This window comes from Brachycentrus maculatus, unplaced genomic scaffold, assembly GCF_059751285.1.
Source record: "Brachycentrus maculatus isolate JH-2025_06_01 unplaced genomic scaffold, ASM5975128v1 h1tg000555l, whole genome shotgun sequence".
Taxonomy (NCBI): domain Eukaryota; kingdom Metazoa; phylum Arthropoda; class Insecta; order Trichoptera; family Brachycentridae; genus Brachycentrus; species Brachycentrus maculatus.
In genome coordinates, this window is record NW_028281298.1 from 375,582 (window position 1) to 398,366 (window position 22,785).

Sequence of the window (22,785 nt, forward strand, 5' to 3'; positions counted from 1 at the left end):
AGTCCGCAAAGTGCGTGGGAGGGAACGAAATACCCAACAATAAATAATCATCCCGGAATGACCATATGCTGGAAAATGTTCGGCACAATTGGACCGTGTTCGGTAGAAACCATCCAACCCACAATTTGCAAAATTTGACTTTTTTTATTTATTGATTTGGCGTTTAATTTATAGAACTCCATTTAAATTTATGCTTATTTTAATTTATCAAAGACAGATTTTTTGAGCCTACTAAGTTGTATTTTATTGTTAAAAAACACATAAAAATTAATATTGTGACAATTGTTTTGTCTAGTTATGCCAAATCTTTGTTTAATTTAACAATTAATATAAAAATATACTTTTTGATTTATGCTATTTCATTAATAGTAAATTTTCAATTTGCTGAAGACGCAAAAGGTCAACACAAATTTTTTGGAGAACTTTTTTTCCAACCCGGAATTTGTGGATTGGTCACACTAGTAAGTATTAACTTACTTGCCCCACTGATAGTTATAGGGACTTTGAATACGGAATTGAAACCATTTGAAACCATTAGCAATCATTTTTACCTTTGATCGCGAAAAACTTTGCACGATTTATAAAATATCGATGTAAGATTCAAATAAAGAAATGAAAAGATTTTTTTAATGGATTAGACCGAATTGAAACCAAAAGTTTCTTAAAGATCATCACATTTTTTTAGTGAATTTTTCTAAACCACAACTTATAAATCCATGAAAAAAATATGTTAAAATCATTCATGTGGATTGAGAGCTTTCAGAATTTTTCACGCTTAAATTATTTGCATATGTAAAAATATTGCATCGAAAATCCATGTGATTTGTATGTGTTTGATTTTGAACTGGATGTGTACATAGTTCATTCTACAATTTTTTTTTATTTTGCTGAAACCGTTTAAACAATAAAAAACCGATCTGTGGCCTTATTAACAAAATAATATATATATATATATATATATATATATATATATATATATATATATATATATATATATATATATATATATATATATATATATATATATATATATATATATATATATATATATATATATATATATATATATATATATATATATATATATATATATATATATATATATATATATATATATATATATATATATATATATATATATATATATATATATATATATATATATATATATATATATATATATATATATATATATATATATATATATATATATATATATATATTTAATATTACAAACAGCTAACAATGCTTTTTTATTAAAACAAACCTAACTTCCACTATTTAAAATAGTGATGTGTTTTTTTTTCACATAAAAAAAATCAATTATCTCAGCTAGCCAATTTATGTGTTGGGTGGTTTATGCATAACAATGTACAATTGAAATTCTCTGAAGGGTCGTAAAAGCACTGAGTGATTCCAACAAATTTATTGCCGGTCAAAAAAAATATTAACATGGTCTTGGCTTCCTCTGAATATCAATCATCACATGCGAAACGCCAATGTACCATCGAAAAGTGATTTTTTTTATTATTGCTGACATTGAAACCATTGGACGGTGGCGCGATATGGGTTTTTCAGAATTCCGAAAGCTGGAAACGCGCTTTGCTGGCTTAGTGGTGAGTTGTAGATACTAGTTAGTAATGACTCACATGCCCCGCTGATAGTGATAGGAACTTTAAAAAAGCATTTGAAATAATTTTTATCTGTGATCGCGAAAATCTTTGCACGATTGAATAAATACAGAAATGAAATTAAAAATAAAGTTTTTTTTGATGAGTGGATCGAAATGTGAATCAATAGTTTCTTTACTAGACCTGAAAACGTGGCGGGAGCTTGTTGTATTTTACAGACTATAAGACGAAATGGAATTCTCGGAAATTCTGGTGTGTCTTACATTGAAAATAAATATTAAAATGTCTAGTGTTTGATTAGAAATTCAGCCAGTCTATATAAACATATCAACATATTATACATAAAAATAAAACATTGATAAGATATCAAAACGTTCATCAAAAGACATTATTTCGGCTAATACGTTCAGCATTAGCAAAGAGTTCTCATTCTTTGCCCCAACAGCTTTTTGATAGTGGCTATTTACCCCTTCTTTATTGCGTCATAAGGGTAGTGACGTTAATATAATGGCTGTTGCACTGTGTTCAACACATTGATGGCTGTAATTTGGGGTAAAACAATAAACTGAGACTTTAAAGAAAGAAAAAGCCTACTTTTATAATCTACGTCAGTCGTAGTTTTTCTGATGGATTGCAAATCATCTTTTATGATTGCAATCCATCAGAAAAATTACCCAATGGTGTATAGATCTAGATCTATAGACCCAATGGTGTATAGATCACTACATGGTACGAAAGCAATGTTACATTGATCACTGTTATGTTAATATGAAGCCAAGGAGATCAGTTTTGTGCTTAAGGTACCAATAAAGGGTGATATTCAATAAAAAATACTACTGCTAATCCTTGTTCGCACCCAATGTTGCGAATGGTCTTAGATCCTTTTCATATCAGAGTGGTAATTAAATTGATTTGTGTGTGAATGATTTTATAATTTAAAGTATGCATTAAACTCACTCTATTTGACGAAATTATTAAAGAAAACACTTGTTTTTTTACAACTTGAGTTTATTTATGACAACTAGTTTCGGAAATTTAGCTTCCATCTTCAGGTTTAAATGTAAAAACAAGTGTTTTCTTTAATCATTTCAACATGTCTTACCATAAAGTAAATGCCGAAATAATAAATAAAATAACTATTTGATAATATGTAGGTGAGATTCCTTCCGAATTATTTCATATTTAATTTTTAAGAGATACAACCTGAAATAGCATTTCAATTTTTCAGATTGTAATATGAAACGAATATGGTTTTTTATCACATTTAAAAAATAATAAAATAAAATAAAAAAAGAACTTGTCTGTGGACAAGAAAATTGAGGGTGGTAGCAAACGGAGTTAACTTGAGATAAACGAACCAAAGCGTTCGTGAAATATTATACATAAATATTGCTCTAATATGGGTTAAACTCTGAGTCAATTTGCACAAACAATCAAGGCATAGTTTGAGGGTAGATTTACATAAGGTAGTTTGAACCAATTGAAAGTTTTTTAGGAAATTGAGATGAAAAGGATGGTAAAAGAATCAAGATTTTTTCTTATTTTGTTTTTAATTCATGTATCAACAGATATGAAAAATACGGATGTCTGAGCATACTATATACAGAGCTTTAAACCAATCATGGAAAAGTTTAAGTAATCACTTTATACACGTGTAATACTTAAAATTAAAAAGTTATATGCTGCTTTGATGACATCTTTAGTAAAAATCAGTTAGTTTTTTTTATTATTCCTACAAACAAATTGAAAAACAAAACAACCAGAAAACTATAGTAAATAACTATTAAATGGAGAAAATTTTACAATATATGAACACAAATATGAACACAAGATTTTCTATTTGTATGCATAAAGCTGTATACTGTTTTACGCTTGTATTCTAGAAGTGTAAATGAAGAATATAATATTTACGATTTTACCCTCTTTTATTTATTTGAGTATTCCAAGACTGGTACTCGAAGCACAAGATTGATCAACATGTTTGTTTTTAACGGATAAAATAATAATGCCCTATGCACCATTCCGTGAAGATGGGGGTTAAAATTAAAACAAATGAAGTAAAGGAGAAATTCTGGAGGAATTTATTCAAACGAGAAAGAAAAGAAATATATCATTTTCTTACAATGATTAAAGAAAACACTTCGTTTTTTACCACTTGAGTTTTATTAGACAACATGTTTCAGAAGTTAAACTTCCATCATTCAGGTCTGTATAATAACATATAAGTTATTATACAGACCTGAATGATGGAAGTTTAACTTCTGAAACATGTAGTCTAATAAAACTCAAGTGGTAAAAAACGAAATGTTTTCTTTAATCATTGTAACATGTCTTACCACAAAGTTAATGCCGAAACAATAAATAAAATATCATTTTCTTCATTCACATACACATGTTGCTTGTAATAATTTCTAATTATAAATAACGTCATGAAGATATTTTTGTTATATGATATTTATCTCATATTGTGTTAATTTTCTAAGACGAATGTGTTAATCAAGTCAAGTTACGTTAAATCTCAGAGCAGTCAGTCTGTGATTAATATGTTTAATTGAAAATATGTAATAAGAATTAAATAACTTCAGAGTGGCTACGAAAATGTAATATTAACGGATATCAAAATAAACATTATCTAATAATATGAGTATATGATTTTTTTTATTGAATTTAATACTTTTTTGATATCTTATCATAGATGAAGAAGAATTTTTCAACACCCCTATTTGGCTCAAATTTATTAACTTTCATATTATTTTTTGAAATCTCATCAAAGATGAAGAAGAATATGAAAGTCTGGGCATTTACGGGGCTGACGACCGTCATAGACTGGTTTAAGTGATCACTTTACACACGTGTAACATTCACCAATTCTACCCATTATTGACAACCACACTACTCAAATTCTTGGAAGTTCTATATATATGAACCAATTTAGAAACTTTGTTCTTGAATCACTAGAACTTCACTAGAGACATCTATTGGTGAGATGTAAAGAAGCTTTTTTATTAAGCAGAAACTCTTATATTATTAACTTTCATTCGCTTTAAGGTAAAAATATAATCGATTACACTTTACAAGTGTTATCGATTATATTTTTGACCAATTACCGATTATCGAATCACCGCCTTTTATGTTAACTTCCAAAAATCAGTTTAAAAATAGAATTATTAAATAAAAATTCACCAGAGAAAAAATCGTTTTTTCATTGAATTTATTATTTTTTATTCCCAGAGCTTCAAAAAGTTTTCAGACGTCTTAAATCTTAAAGAAAAAAGTGCTGCTGAAATCTTTATGATCGTATTTGCTAAATTATTTTTCAAAAAACAGTTATTAAAATCAATCCTTAGCTATCCTGAAACGGACAGTTATTTATTTTAGATGATTGAATGGAAAAATAAAGTCGGAATCTTCTTCGAAAGAATTTTTATATTGTTAATTTAAAGAACTATCTGAAATTTAATCAGAAGACCTATCTTTCCGAAGGGATAGTGATTTTTTAGTATTTGATATTGATATTTATAGTCTGAAAAACTTACGAAATTAATATTTTGAGAATATTCACAGTGTGATCAAATTTTGTTTACGAATTCCGGGTTTAGTTCCAATTAAGAGTTATTGATAAAATATGAGTTACATAATAAACTCAACCGTATATGGTGCTGAGCGTATACATATAAAAGATATTTTCAATTGAATAATTAATACAACATCTGCCATGTGAGTACCGTGACTGTCAATCGTGGGTAGAATGGGGAATATTACACGTGTACAGTGTGATTTAAATCACATTTTGACATCTTAACAAAGATGAAGAAGAATATGGAAATCTGGGATTTACAGAGCTTACGATCTATGTAAAGCTAGTTTGAGTGATTTAATACATAACATACGTGAATTTATACAATTGTAAAATTAGACACACTACCCATGATTGACAACCACACTTCTCAAATTTCGAAAATTATATTGATGTTTCAATTAAAAACATATTGCACGCGCTACTTAATCAACGCCATTGATAGAATAAAAAAAAGATATGATCAGAAACCTTTACGTAATGTATGTAACATATATTTCCATCTATGTCCAGGTATCAAAAATTAATATTGAATTAAAAAAATTCTATCTGAATAATGAAAATCTAGTAGAAAAAACGTTAAATGAATACTGAAAATAATATGTTCAGGCGTCTTTTATTATGTGTAATAATTCGAGCAGCATCTTTTCGTGCTTTTTATAAGGGTCTCTGATAATAAAAATAATAATAATAAACTCATTCAATTCATCCAACGGTGGTGCCGAAGAAAAAGTGGAAGCAAGATTTATGTAATTGAATCATACATATATGGTAACTTCCAAATAGTGTGTAGTGTGTTTGTCAATCATGGTTAGAATGGTGTATGTTACACCTGTATAAAATGATCACTTAAATCAACATTTAATTAGTCGTGAAACCTTAAAATAGGTCCCCATAATTCCGAATTATTCTCATTTATGCTAAGATATCGATAAAATAATTCATTTTTATTGTAAGCACGGTAATGTTTTTTAAAATTGTTTATAACCTATTTTATTTCTTCTTTCATGTATTTATCTAAATATTTATTTTAAAGCATATTACAGACATAAGTCACATATAATATTCTAGAGGAATAATTCCCATTTTCAATTTTGGGACATGATTTTATGGTCAAAAAGACTGAATCACAAATTAGAAAAAAATATAAAGATAAAACAAAACTAACACAGGGCAAAATATAAAATATAAAACAATAAACGTTTCATTTTAATCAAAGGTTAAGGGTAAATGGTATTTCAAATATTTTTAAAGATATTTTCAACCGATAATATCCCTTGATTATTTTAAATATTGTAAAAAAACATCAAAAATGTGATTTTAATTATTATGTTATCCTCAAAATTAATACGATATTCTAATGTGTTCAAATTTTGAAATACCGCACCCTCGCTGGAGTGGAGGAGGGAGGCTTCGTGGCAGGTCACCTGGAATAATTTAATTGCCCTATAGGGGTAGGTTTCAAGGCAAGATTTTCGACACAACCCCTAATCTAAGCGACGCGCGACTCGACGGGCAAACATGAAACTAAAGGAAATGAAAACACATTACCCAAGTACTTTGAAATGTTCTTAACAAATATTTGGCTGACAAAATATGCATATCATACTTGTAAAATTAATTAGTTTTAACGACGAAATCTATTATTTTGCAATTTCAAACTAAAAAATTGTTTTAATTAATTTTTATTTCAGAAAAAATATAGTAACTTTATAGTAAGATGATTTTTAATAAAATTTGTTTTATATTTCATTCATTCGAACCCTTATCTGCACCCCAATGGTGCATAGGGCACTGCATCATAAAAACGCAATGTTATTTTGATTGTTAATACATAAAGAAAAAGTGATCAACCCTCCGATTCAGGTACCAGTCCAGGGTTATATTGAATAAATATTATAGTGAAAAAATCTCTTTCATTTATTTGACCCCCCTGAGAACTGAACTCGGGACCTCCTGAACGGTACCCGAGCGTGATGACCATTACACTACGGAGGTGGACTCTATTTAAAGATTTTTATTGGATTTCTGTGAATTGATAGTTATTTATGATAGTTATTTATATTTTTAATTTATGTTTCAATTGGTAAATACAACATTTTCCTAAAATCATTGATGACACGTGTTTCGGTGCATTCCGCATCATTTTCAAACACCTTATATGAAGCTGAGTCAAAATTTTGGATTTGTGTCTTTAGGGCGTTGGAGGATGAAGAGGGGTTAGATGGTATTTTTTTCATCGGTGGGAAAATGGATAATAATGGGGAGAATTTAGACATTATTATGTTGTTAATAATATTATTTTATTATAGTTTATTTAATACGGTGTTTGAAAGAGGTGCATTTTGCACCATTTTCAAATACAAGGAAACACGTACAATATTACAATAGATTTTAAGAAAAAGAATATAACACGCGTATAAAGTGATCACTGAAAACAGCATATGATAGGTAAATACCCTGACCTCTTCATCTATGCTGAGATGACCAAAATTATGTACATTGAAAAGACAAAGTTTTTTTTTAAAAAACAACTATTATTCTTGAATCCAACATACACAGCTTACAATAAACAATGTTACCATATTATTTTTGTACATCTCATCAAAGATAAAGAAGAATATGTAAGTCTGGGCATTTACGGGGCTGGCGACCGTCGTAGGCTGGTTTAAGTGATCACTTTACACACGTGTAACATTCACCAATTCTACACATTATTGACAGAATCAGAAACTCTTTAATTAGTATGTGAGGTCCGAATCCTGAATTAGAATCACACACATGAGAAACGCCAGAAAATATTATTTTCATTTTTATTATTTAAGCTTGACCAGATAATTTATTCATAACATTTTGAGTGTGTCCTAATACTTGTTCACGAAATTTGGATTATCACCAATTACAGTAATTGGAGATAATCCAGATTTTGTAAACAAATACATATTTGGATACACTCAAAATGTTGTGAACTATGTTACCAGTCTCCAACTTATACACGCTTTTACAATGAGAGCATCCATCTTCTTTTTCCTCTTAGCAGGATATCTTGGAATCTTGGGCGCAGGACTGATCACCTTGCCCGTATAATTAAGGGTAGGGTAATTACTGCGTCAGTCCTTTGCGGGTTTTAAGACTAAATTATCACCGAACATCGTTAAAGAGTGAGAAAATAACGGGAAAATTTGTTCGTTGATGGACTTTGGAGTACAGTTTACCTTTTTTTTCAAATATCTCATTTATTTTAAATATAAGTTTTATTGGGTAAACCTCACTTTTAAAAAAGAAATAGTGGAATTTACCAGGTTAAACTTTAATTATGAATACATAAAATCTCACATTTTATTACTCCTCGTACGTTTGTTCAGCGTTCAGTTTATCATATATCCCTTTTGTCGTATTATTCATTCATATAAAACATATTCGTTTATTCAGTGTAATCCCATGTGGTTACCGTGTTTGGCTACTATACTGGAGACTCTAGAATCAAATCCCCGTGAGTCAAATTAAAAAAATAAATATATTTTTCACTCTAATATAAATCAATTATTACCATCGACTGGTACCTGAAGAGTTAGACTGATCACCTTACCTTCATTTAATTAACGACCAATATAACATTGCATCAATTTTATGCAGTGCCTTATGCACCATTGGGTGCGGATGAAGGTAAGATGAAGAAAATTCGTAAAATTCGTCATTATATTCGTCATCGTAAATATATCACCACAGTTACATTGCAGTAATATGTTTTATTTTTTGTTAATTTTAATTATGCTTTTTGAATACCCCTATTTCTACAAAATCTATTTTATCACGTGTTTCGATGCAAACAACATCATACGGTGTAAAATAATGATGGCGTTGACGTAGAAACCCGTGTCGTAATTGATTTTTAGAAAAAGTGTCATTTAACAAGTTAAATTGAAATTAAATAATACTTATTGTTTTTATTCTTTATTATACCATACACTGGATTATTCTACTTATTGAAAGATAAATATTAAGGATTTCTCAACATAAAATGAAGTATCTATTGGTTTTTTATCGTTAGCTTTATATTTTTCAACTGAAAGGTGAGGTGAAATTCCAAATTTATCAAATTATTGGATATGAAAAAAATACTTTCAGGAATTCAGCTCTTACCGAGCTCATATATCAAACGTCGGTTTAAATCGCTTGATACATTACTTTTTAAAATTGAATGGAAAATTCGAGTACTTTCTTGTTTCCCTCTTGTAATAAATTTAACAGTCGATTGGCGAAAAATACCTCTTTAGGATGTGCAAAATGAATACATAATATATCTTCTAGGCGCCTTTGTTGAGGTAGAGTAATGGGTGCTGAAAAACTAGCGTTAGTAAAGCTACAGTGTGCCAATCGCTTGGAAAGGTGGCCATTTTATTCAAAATACAAAAAAAACGTCTAACAAAACACCCTTTTGGCCCCTGGAACGACATACAATCGGACAGGGTGTCCTTAAAATCAGCCAGGGATCCAGAATAAAAAAAATACTTTTTAGAAAGATTTTTAAGATAGCGATTAGTTATATATTTTCTAATTTTTTTCTTTTAATATACTTCTTACTTAATGTTTTTTTACATTCCTATTTTTATACCTTTTATTGCTTTTTATTTCATGTTTTTCCCATTAATTTCTTATTCGTTTTTCAGTCTTATAAACCTGGACCTCCAGAATGTATTTATATTATTCAAAAATTTTCAAAACGTTTCATATATTATTCAAAATCATCTTTTTTTGGATTATTAAATAACAGGGAAAGAACCTAACATATAAAGCTCGCTCCTTTCAATGACGTCAAGTATCAAAAAACTTGATTTTTCATGAGATCGTTTTTAAAGTTTAAAAATAAAATAAAATGCATTAAAAATAAATATCAAACCACTTTTTGAACTTTTTATTATGCAACAGATCTTTTTTGGTTTAACCTGAATGTATTTTCTCTATTTGAAAAATATGTAGTAAGTATATTAAAAAAAAATAATTAAACAATACCTTTTTTTCAAAATGCAAAAACAACTTTTTCTGCCCTGTAGCGGGTAAATATTAAGTTTGAAATATGATGTTTTCGCTGGGATATAGCACATTTTCTGGGCATTCCAAAAACATGCAAAACTAAAAATTACAATTTTTTATATATGACGTTGTTGAAAGGGGTGAGCGATATGTCATGAAGGTTTCTACAACTGAAATAGTAAAATGTAAAATTATAAACCATATGTTTTCTATTGTCCGCATCCGTAGTGTAATGGTCAGCACGCTCGGCTACCGTTCTGGAGGTCCCGGGTTCGATTCCCAAGGGGGGTAAAATAAATATAAGTGATTTTTTCACTGTCATATTTATTCAATATTACCCTGGACTCGTACCAGAAGCGGAGGGCTGATCACCTTTCCTTCATGTGTAAACGATCAAGATAACACTGCGTTTATATGACGCAGTGTCCTATGCACCATTGGGGTGCGGATAAGGGTTTTATTATTATTTTATTTTTATTATATTTACTTAACATAATACAACTTTTGATAACATTTGAAGAAATTTGAGTTATGTGGTTTTCTACCACAATGAGAATGGTGAATGATACAAAGTGAATAAAGTGATCTCTTAAACCAGCCCATTAGAATCATGATTTGAATGGATATTGTTTTTAAAATGTGAAATATATAATTATTTAGGAATTCTAGGCATGTGAATACAAGGTTTATAATCTGTTACTGGCTGGTTTAGTTGATCATTTTACATATAGTGAAAAAAACAACTACTATGTGGAACTTTTTATATTTTAATTTTATTTAATTTGTTGGCTGGATGGTTTCTACATAACAAAGTCCAATTGAATTACCGTCATATAACAAACGATGTGTCGATCATTACGGATAGATTAAAATTCAGTGTGCTTTCAGGTGTAGATAAGGGTTAAAACGAGACCTGGCTAAATTTATATTACAGGGACATTCTGTATTGTTTGTGTTTCGAAGGGGTGGGCATCGATTTGTATCGCTGAGTATCATTTTGATGCTGAGATCGTAAACGGAAACAGCCTGAATAAATTTGGATAAGATTCTGTTATCCTCAGAAGGGTGACGCCCATTACGGGGTGACTTGTATTATTTACTACCCTTAGAATGATAACGTTCCATCTTTTCACAATATTAACCCTGATACTATAATAATATAATTTACTTTTTTTAAATATTTTTTTGGAAAAAGTTTTATTGTTTCAATTTTTTGAATGGAAAAAAGAGCAATATAATAATTCAAATTAAAATATAAAATAAACGACTATTAGAGTCAAGGCAGGATGGATACAGTCCCCGATGTGTACCCAGAGAATAAAATCATAACACCGTCTTAAGGTGCTGTCTTAAACAAAAAAAATATTTGTATTATTATATGCATATGAGTGGAGCGAATATGTATATATGCGTGTTTCAATGTAGTATTTTGAGTATCTTACTACGTTATACTTAAAGACATTTTTTTTTATCCTTCTTGAGATATCGATAAAAATTCTGAAAAAAAACTTATTTTAGAAAATACTAAATGAATGCAAAAAAGTTGAACACATTTAAAATATTGTGAAAAAAAACTTGTCTTAAAAAGTCTGAAAATACATTTTCAGACGTTTTTTGGTTTAAAAAAAAAAATACACACATTTCATGAAGGTTTCTGTTGAAAAAAATACTTTATACTAATTTTAACCAAAAATGTCGGCTCATTTATTAGATCTTTTCAATTGAAGCATAAAAACAACACCCAATTTTTTTATTAATGTGTTGAAATGTTGAATCACTTAAACTATCCAATGACAGAATATAAGTCTTGTTAATAATACCTTGGTTTTTATATTTATTTATTTAAATATATGTGTACAAGACAGCAAAACCAATTACAATTTACAAACATTCATATATATTTTTTTTAAATGCACAAAAAATAACAGAATGTTTTAACAAAAACATACAAAAATAACAGTGTAAAAAAAAATACCAAACAAAACAATATTTTGTTTTGTTATTTTTTCTCCATCTTTGTTAACCCAATTATTCATTTTATCAAATTTTGTTTCTTGAAACCCTGTTTTGCTAAGGGTGCCTTCAAACCCCACTTCCGTCTGTCCGATCAAAGATATATATTAAACACTTTCAAATTTGATGTTTTGCCTCAAACGATATTTATTTTATACAAAGTCGCTCTAAGCATTCAAAGTTCAAAGAATTAAATTATTTGTATTCGAAACAATGACTTCCTTTGAAGTTTTTCATTAAAATATAATTAATATGAAATACGAATTTTCTTTGTATTCACTTACATGATTAAAATTATAATATATATCAAATATTTTACATTCAGTGTTCATTTGTGCTAAATAATATTAAACAATGTAAAATGACATAATTCTACCCAACCAGATAGAAAATTTGAAATTTCCCTAAAACAAAGTCTGATTTCAAAAATATTTCCATTGTGATTCATTTGTCTTCTTTCTCTCTTTCAAATTTGATTTTCGTATAAATGTCAGACCGTTATAATTTTATTATAATTAATATTCGACCTGATGATGGAATGATATTACTGAAACCGGTAGACACTAAGTAGTGTTTTTTTAAGGTGGTATTACACAAAGTGAGCGATAAATGATAAGGAGAGTGTTATATTACCATGCCACAAAGTTAATACTGCTTTTCATGAAAAAAATATATACGGAAGTCCGAGCATTTACAGTTTCACTTTAACCAGTCTGTGATAGGTCGTAAGCCATATAAATACCCAGACATCCATATATTTCTAAATCAACAAATATCTGGACACACTAAAAATGTTGTAAATACAATAACTGGTTAAATATAAGCTTCATAAAGATTTAAAATCATGTTTTCAAGCGTCACCTAGTATCTTGCAGACATTTGAAATAAGGGTGTCAGATAATTAGCTTTCTTAATGTGTACTGTAGATGTTGCCAAGAGCTTATATAAAGGAAAGAACTAAAATTATACGATACCTATGTAATAAAATACCTAGGTACCTACCCATACATTTTATTAAGTACTTACAAATAGTACCTACATAAAACAGTTCTACCACTAGATGTCGCATGCGTCGCACAGAATAAAACAAAAGACTTCCGATAGAAAAATATAATATTCTGAACTGTCAGAATAAGATAGATAGATAGAAAAAATATTATAAAGATAAATTAAGAATAAACTTTGATTAAAAACTTTAATTACAAATCAACACATTGTTTATTTTATTATTATACACCCACTTTACATATTATTTACACCCAATTTACAAAGAAAAATATTACCACATTAAACCTATATTGTACATTTATGTGTATGAGTAAGGACAGTTTGGCGTGTAGTTTTAATATTTTTTTTTATGTAAATTTAAAAAAGGTTTCACCGGTGTATTGAAACTATTGGATATTAAATTAATATTTCAGAACTTTTGGAATTTACACATCGCTCACTCCTTTCAAGAACGTCATAAGTCAAAAAACTTGATTTTTCAGTAACACGTTTTAAAAGTTAAAAAATATAATACAATGTATTGAAAATAAATATCAAGCCACTTGTTGAACTTTTTACTGCGCAACAGATCTTTTTAAGTAAAACGTGAAGGTTTTTTCTCCATTTGAAAAATATTTAGTATATTTAAAAATATAATTAAACAAAACTTTTTCTTCAAAATGCAAAAACAACACTTTTTGTTCTGTAGCGGGTAAATATTAAGTGAAAAATATGACTCTTTTGCTGGGATATAGTACATTTTCTAGGCATTCCGAAAACATGCAAAACTGAAAATTGACGATTTTTGATTTATGACGTTCTTGAAAGGAGTTAGCGATATATAGAACCTCCAAGAATTTGAGTAGTGTGGTTGTCATTAATAAGTAAAATTGGTGAATGTTCCACGTGTGTAAAGTGATCACTGAAATCAGACGATGACTGTCTTCAGCCTAGTAAATGCCCAGACTTCAATATTCTTCTTCATTTTTGATGAGATGTCAAAAAATAATATAAAACCCCTGAGCTACGAGGAGATAGCACTAAAAGTATTCTTGAAATTACTTTCTTTTTTGGTGTCTCCCATCGTTAAAATTTCAGAACCCTAGTTTATTTTCTAATTCCTTTTTTTTTGCACCCTGATCGATGCTCCGATACATAAGCAATGAATTTATTGCTAAATACCCATTAACGCTTATCAGATGAATTATTCATGAGTCGTAAGTGTCGACAACGGTGGTCAAATTAATCTTATCAGCGCTCCTGGAATTAATGTGGTATTTGAAAATCACGTGTGTACCTTAATAAATTGGCGGATGATCTTTTTTGAATTCTAACCGAAATTTAACTAAGGGGTTCGAAAAGTGTTTCACAATTTTATAGAAACTGTTCGGTTTCAAATTTATCTCATCAGCACTTTTGTGATTTACCTTTATCAAGATATTATTTGATACCCTCTAGTATATTATTATAAATTGATCGCTCGAAGTTTATTTTAAAAAATTAACCAAATTTTTATGTAAATTTAAAATAGGTTTCACCGGTGTATTGAAACTATTAGATAAAAAAAAAATCAGTATTTTTTGAATTTACATATGTTAACATGGTATTTGATACGATGATAAAAGAAACTTGTTTTTATACCACTTGAGTCAGGTATGAATAATAACTAATATAAACTAAAAAATTTAAAATTAAAAATTGTTCTATAAATAAGGAGAGATATAATGCTTGTGTGTTAAGTATAGATGGCACTAAGATCATGCCCAATATGATGTCAAATCCAAAGGAATTAATTTTCAAACCCTTATCTACACCTAATGGTGCAAAAAGCTCATCTTTGTTTTTAACAAATGTTACCTTGATCATTAAATTCATGAACGAAAGGTGATCAACCCCGTGCTTCAGGTTATATTTAATCAATATTTATGTGATAAATCGATTAAATTTATTTTTACCTCCCCGGGAATCGATCCCAGGACCTAGATTACGAATATAGAACATAACCAAACGCGCTGACACTAGATTACGAATATAGAACATGCAATTATTCTTCTTACCCTTATCCACACCTCAATGGTGCATAGGGCACTGCATTGTATAGAAGCAGTGTTATCTTGATCGTTAAATACACGAAGGAAAGGTGATCAGGCTTCCGCTTCAGGTACCAGTCCAGGGTCATATTAAATAAATATTAGATTGAAAAATCACTAAAATTTATTTTGACCCTCTTGAGAATCGAACCCGGGACGACACGCAACTATAGGTACTTGCTAACTGAATTAAATCATTTTTGTACATTTTTCATATAATTGAAACATAAATATAATTTCAAAACTCGTTAATTTTTCACGGCGATCCCGGGACGGCAGAAATTAATAAAACGTAGCAACTAAAATGAATGTCCATAGCACACGTGTTCTTTCGCTCCGCGGGTGGATAAAAATACAAAATGAATACGGAAAATCCGGAAATATTCATGCAGGAAAGCGTCCAAATGGGAAAATGTCGAGGGATTTTCTCCGAATCGGGAAGGTGAGATTTTGCTTGTCACGGAAAAGGAAAAAAGCTCGGAACGAAAATTCTCCATTGAAATAAAACGGCAATACATTTTGCACGTAGTGAAAGTCTTAGAACTATGTTTATCTAGTTTTGATACTTCGCCAACTAGCGTATAAACTATTCAGAGGGTAAATTAACGCTGGGTTAAAAGTTTTCTTACTCTTTTTTATTAATATATTACCTTCTATTTCTTCTTTTTCTTTCTTTTTATAGATCCTAGCATCTGTCTGTTCCGTTATTCATCTTTTGTGATGTAGATTGCCAGCTAATTAAAAAAAAATCATAAAATTAACTCTTGTTCATTCACCCATTCCTTTATTTTGCCTTTGTTCCAACGGAACGATGGAGACGGCAGTCATATAGTTGTCAGCAATAGCGCACTCCAGAACACAAGCTTGTAGTAGTACGCACGTGATAGGGATATCACGCACATATATCGCTCACTCCTTTCAAGAACGTCATAGATCAAAAATCGTATATTTTCAGTTGTGCATGTTTTTGGAATGCCCAGAAAATGTACTATATCCCAGCAAAAGCGGCATATTTTTAACTTAATATTTACCCGCTACGGGGCAGAAAGTGTTGTTTTTGCATTTCGAAGAAAAGGTTTTGTTTGATTTAATGTAATATTTTTAAAATGGAGAAAAAAACTTCAGATTTTACCTAAAAAAATCTGTTGTACAGTGTAAAATTCAATAACTAGCTTGATTATCATTTCTTATATTTTGTATCATATTTTTAATGTTTAAAAACGATCTCCTGAAAAATCAAGTACTTTGATTTATGACGTTCTTGAAAGGAGTGAGAGAAATGTGGTCCAAACACGAGTTAGTCGTGATCTGTTGTATGATGGCTTCCCTGGTTGTATCATTTATGCACCTTGTCATAACATGTGATTCCATCATATTTATCTAAATTTAATAAGTTTTGTTTGTCAGTTCATGACATAATAATCAGCAATCCGTTTTATTTTTATATTTAAATGCTTATCTCACTATTCTCATCACGCAAGGCGCTCTACCCTGCGTTCTCCGAACTTTCGCAAATCTTTGTGTTTTCGGCTAAATTTATATCCATTACATGGAGGTTATTCCGAAAACTTTATGCCCTGTTTCATTACAGCCCAGATGAAGCGTAAAGGTATTACACGCATCAATATCGGATAAGTTTTCCCATAAACTTGGCCCATAATGTGTTTTCATCATACATGCGGCTGGTTGTGTTGCCCTAGCTGAAACTTGTACCTGAACCATTGTTGACTTAAACCACTTTGGCCGTAAACCAGTTTGTAACAGCGGGGGCTACCTGGATAAGGTGGCAAAGGTTAATAAAGATATTTTCTTGCGTCTTCTCCCATTCCAAGCACATGAGGTGTATGGTTTATTTTTATAGTAGGGTATGGAATGAAAATGTCGTTTTTCGGTATAACCCTAATTATGTGCCGACAGTTCGGTTAAATGCTACATTATATCAAGGAATTAATATTACATTATGTTAAAATAATCCTTGTTGTGTATAAAACATTACTTTGTGAAGGCTCTCACCAGTCATTTGATGTCGGTAAAGATAAAACTAAAAACTTCACAAAAAAATAAACGTGGAAAAAAATTACAGAATTGTTATTCTATTTTATAAAATATTAGTAATCACACAATATTCTTAGTATATATATAATAATAATAAAAAATAATAAAACCCTTTTCCGCACCCAAATGGTGCATAGGGCACTGTGTCATAAAACGCAGTGTTATCTTGATCGTTTTTACACATGAAGGAAAGGTGATCAGCCTTCCGCTTCAGGTACCAGTCCATGGTAATATTGAATAATTATTACAGTGAAAAAATCACTTATATTTATTTGACCCCCCTTGGGAATCGGACCCGGGACCTCCAGAACGGTAGCCGAGCGTGCTGACCACTACACTACGGAGGCGGACAAAATATATATGTATATATTATATTAATATATATATATATATATATATATATATATATATATATATATATATATATATATATATATATATATATATATATATATATATATATATATATATATATATATATATATATATATATATATATATATATATATATATATATATATATATATATATATATATATATATATATATATATATATATATATATATATATATATATATATATATATATATATATATATATATATATATATATATATATAGGAGTTCCATAAATTCAGAGTGGTTGTTAATCATGGATGCAATTGATGAATGTTGATTGAATGTGCTATTGTGTAAAGTGATCACATGAACAGCCAATGACTTGTTATAAGTCCTGTAAAAATTCCCAGACTTCCATATTCTTCGATATCTATGTTCATATAAATATATTAAAAACTATTTATGTATAATTTTTAAGTGTATTGCACTTATGATGTATTTCTCACATCTTACATCATCATTCTAACTTTTTGCTGAACTCAAAAAAAAGACATATTGTATATTCAATTATTTATTATTTTTGTTTTGGTTTGGAAATAAAGCTCTCCTTATCATCCATTGTTTTCTTTGTGTAATACCACTTTTTTAAACACTTATTTGTGACTACCGGTTTCGGAAAATTATTCAATTATTGATAAATTTGTCCGCCTCCGCGGTGTCATGGTTAGCGTGTTTAGCTACTGTGATGGAGGTCCCAGGTTCGATTTTCAGGGGGGGTGAGAATAAATATTAGCGAATCAACTCTTTAATCTTTATTTAATATTACTCTGGGTTTTCCCTCTTTACTCTCTTTATTTAATATTCCCTGTAGCGCAGGAGTGATCACCTTGCCTTCATATAATTAACGATCAAGATAACATAACGTCAATATGATGCAGTACCCTATGCACCATTGGGTGCGGATAAGGGTTAGAGAGAGAATAAATCATAAATAAAAAGAGAGGCAAAAGGGGTTAGTTTCAAAAAATACATACGTAATCGTATTTAATCGCCTAATTTTTCACGCATTGAAAATCTCAATCACATTTCAAATCTGAATTACATTTTCACAAAAACGATTGGTAATTTTATTTTAGTTAATTTGATGGTTGAATAAATTTCAATGGAACATGTCTGAATTCGATTCATTGATCCATTCAATCTCACACAAAAGGGATGAAATAATCTATTAGTGAACTGCACAACCGAAAAGCTAATTTGGCCAGCTTTGGAAAGAGAAAACGTAGCGACGGGGTCTGTGCGAAACGGTTGGTTTCGTTTAATCTTATCGGCGGTCTGAATCGTTTTAAATCCTCAGTACAAGATGGTCGGATTGGTACCCACCAATCTCAAATCACTTGGAAACCACGATTTTGTATTACCTTGCAAATAGGGGATGAAACAAGGAGGGTGGGGGAAGTGATAAATCCTCGGAAATCATTCTCGTTCACAACATCCGATTTGAAATGTGTTTGAGATTTTGAGTACACGAGATATTAGAGAAATTATGATTTGATAGGAATAACATATGGAATTTTTCTTAACTTCCCCGATTCGCCTTAAAAATGTGTGTTTTAATTTGATTTGAAGTTTATATGAAGGTTTTAAATTATTTCAATTGAGTGCAATCAAATCAATAACAAAAAAGTGTACAAAAATTTAAAAAATAAGTAAAGAATTCTATCATTCGTTACAAAGTGATATACTTACATACAAATACATTTTTATAACTTTCATATTAATTTCCAAACATTCAAATATTAGCATAATTACTAAATAACATTTGTTTACTATCCAATAACATATTAAAGAAAATTTTATTGAAATAAATTTTATTATCATACAAGTATATAAAATAAAAGTGTCGGGTTGTGGTAAAAACACAAATATTTCATATTTAAAGAAAAATGTAGCCATCAACCCAATAATCTTGTTCAATTTTGGATATATCACTATATTTAGAAAAAAAAATTATTTACCTAGTTGAACTTTTATTTGATCGAAAGATTTTTTCTAATTGAATATTTTCTTTCATTCGCAGGTTACGGGAACGTCACCCCAAAGACACCAGCCGGCAAGCTGGTGACCATCGCGTACGCCCTCCTGGGTATACCGCTCATGCTGGTATACCTCTCTACCGTGGGCGACGTGCTGGCGAGAGCCTTCCGGCGTCTCTACACTAGACTCTGCAAACCCTCTCGACCCACGAAACCCAAACTTAAAGGACAAAAACCAACACCGACTCTTAGCGCCAATATAAACTATAAAGGCCCTAACCACATACCCGATGGACCAACATCAAAAGGGTATTATGGAGATCTCAAATCCAATGACGTTGTTATTTTGGACTGTGTGGATCCCAATTTACCATTAGGAGGAGCTATCGCTTCTGGTGGACTACCAATGAATAGCTATGCTCGCAAGAGGTACTACCACAGAGGATGCCCAGATCAAGTCAGGGTACCAATAACGCTATGCATGTTGATCATCTTGATATACATGTCTCTCGGTGCTGTGTTGTTCAATAAAACAGAGAACTGGACCCTTCTAGAAGGATCGTACTTCTGTTTCACTAGTCTCAGTACCGTGGGCTTCGGGGACCTGTACCCTGGACAGCACGCGAGTAACATATCAGCTCAAGCTGAAGAGATAGCTCTCTGCGTGTGCTCAGTTTACATCCTGATAGGGATGGCAGTGATAGCCATGTGCTTCAATCTGGTGCAGGACGAAATAATAGTGCTAGTTAGGAAGTTCAACAGGGCCTGTGGAGGGCAGACGCGAAACCATATTCCGCAGAGGACTATAGACGACATGGAGTCGGTAGAAGAGATATCCATGTCCGTCGTATCCTGACAGCGGCCTCAACTGGAAGTTGGGCCTCCGCTCGCGACCGTGTCTTCCGCTTCGACGTCCACTTCCGCTGTGAAACCGGTATCAGCTCCAGTTCCGATACAGATACAAATCCCTCAGAACTTCACTCCAGGGTCGATGCTACCAGGAAAATGCAACAGCCTCCCGAGAAAGAGAACCTCTGATTATTACAAAAATTCAAACTTCCAGAGAAATACTCCGATGAGAAGATCAAGTGGCAACGAAACACTGGTCGAATACTTTGTACCACGAAGTGTGAGCGAATTCAATTTGACGGGTCTCGTGGAAGACAGTGATAGTCTACCACCTCCTCAGCCTATATCGGGAGTACTAAGAGCTTCCGGAAGATCGACCAGTTCCGCGGTGAAGGCTTCCACATCGGGGGCAGATGGAACTCTGTGCAAGGCTAGGGATAAGATGGTGACATTTGAAGATGACCAGGTACTTCAGGGTGGCACGACGAGGAAGAATGCCAATATGGAAGACGTTTTCATGTGACAGCAGAGAAGTGTCGGTTGAGATGATCCCTTGTCATTCTGAGGACAAACACAAGATGCGCAGCATTACGTTTGTTCGCAAGATGATAAATAAAATAAAAACATTTTATTCAATCGTTTAATTAATCGTGAAATATAGACAATTTTCGAAAGTTTTCATTAAAAATTGATAGTCTTATAATATAAATATTTCAATAGTCAACAAAAATAAACAAATTGAACCCAACCCTTTTAATAAAAACCATTCATTTTAAAAATATACCGCAATGGATAATTTCATCATTTTTTTTTAAATACAGTGGAACCCCAGTAATCCAAACTTGTCGGGGCTGTGGCCTGTTCAGATTTAGAAAAGTTCGGATTTACCCATAAATTTGTAATTCAAGTAGGTACAGAACATACATAGTAAAAGCACTAAGTGTAATGACAACACAGTAATTTAGTATTTGTGTGTGTTCCTTTTGTGTTTTTCTTGTTCATTCTGCTCAAATATAAATGAAAAACTGCACGACGTTGTTGCTTTTAAGGTATATGAACATTATTTTCAATATTCTTAAAATTTGAATTATTTACTTTGGTTACAACATTTTGAGTATGTCCAAATACTTGTTCAGAAAATTTGGATTATCTCCAATTAAAATAATATGAAAAAATAATACATTTACTTTGTGGTTAGTCATTTAACCTTTATATGTTTTTACAAAAATGTTAGTTACATTAAAACATAACCACTCACCGATAAGTGGTTATACATAATACTAATATTACTAACATGTTTGTAAAAAAAAGTATTTAAGTAAATGTACATTATTTGCAGCTTTTTACATTTCAATATAATAAAACAGCACTTCAATAGCAATATTGAAGTGCTGTATACTTTATTCACTTTTCAATCATTTTTAGACAAAATTTGGTAAAATTTACTAATTTTATGTAATAATTAATGTGAAATTCACCCTTTTCTTTTTATGGTTGTTTTCTTAAAAAAGTTTTTTTTTTAATGTTATTCGTATTTCAAGATATTTTGGGGTTCCAATTTCTGGAGTTCCACTGTACAACATTTTGGACCTTTGTGCATGGAGGGTAATAAGATATATTTAATACTGTACAGTTTTAGAAAACAAAAGTATTATTCGTTTATATTAAAATGTTGATAAAATTGTGTTGGAAAATATAACAATAATATAAATGGAGATGTTGATGAAGAAGGGAGAAATTAAATTGTGGTATTTGTATAAAATACAACCAAATTAGGGTGGAACTGAATAAAAATGGTTTGAAATATATTGTTACATTCGTTGGACAAATAATTATTGTAAATAAAACCATTATAAATTTGTTAAATAATTTGTGAAACTAATAAAAATATTATCAAAATGGTATCGTCTTTCAGTCATTAATAAGAAGAAAAATCACTGTGGTAACTAACTAATTAACAATCACGCCTCTTCATCCTAAGGGTTGGCAAAGAGATGCAAAAAGTACTACTGATGATAAAAAGATGATTAAAGTAAAGATGCTCAGTTAGAGGGATGTTTCTGATATACTTTTAAGGAAACAGAGGAAGAAAAAAGGTAAGAAAAGAAAAATAAAATTTTTGTCTAGGTCACTCAGACTTTTATTTAAATACCCATTAAATCTTGTATGAACTG

General features: G+C 30.4%; 2 protein-coding genes across 2 annotated transcripts in view; both read left to right on the forward strand.

Annotated features, from left to right (window-relative positions):
- LOC148301492 (TWiK family of potassium channels protein 18-like) overlaps positions 1-20,618 on the forward strand; it is a 148,529-nt gene extending 127,911 nt beyond the window's left edge. The window contains exon 3 of the mRNA XM_088273163.1: positions 19,807-20,618. Coding sequence (XP_088129289.1) covers positions 19,807-20,618 — 812 coding nt within the window. The remainder of the gene's footprint in view (positions 1-19,806) is intronic.
- A 135-nt stretch (positions 20,619-20,753) lies between these two features.
- LOC148301493 (uncharacterized) lies at positions 20,754-22,533 on the forward strand. The gene has a single exon (XM_088273165.1). The coding sequence runs from the start codon at positions 20,754-20,756 to the stop codon at positions 21,132-21,134; it is 381 nt and encodes a 126-aa protein (XP_088129291.1). The 3' UTR covers positions 21,135-22,533.
- The last annotated feature ends 252 nt before the right edge of the window (positions 22,534-22,785 follow it).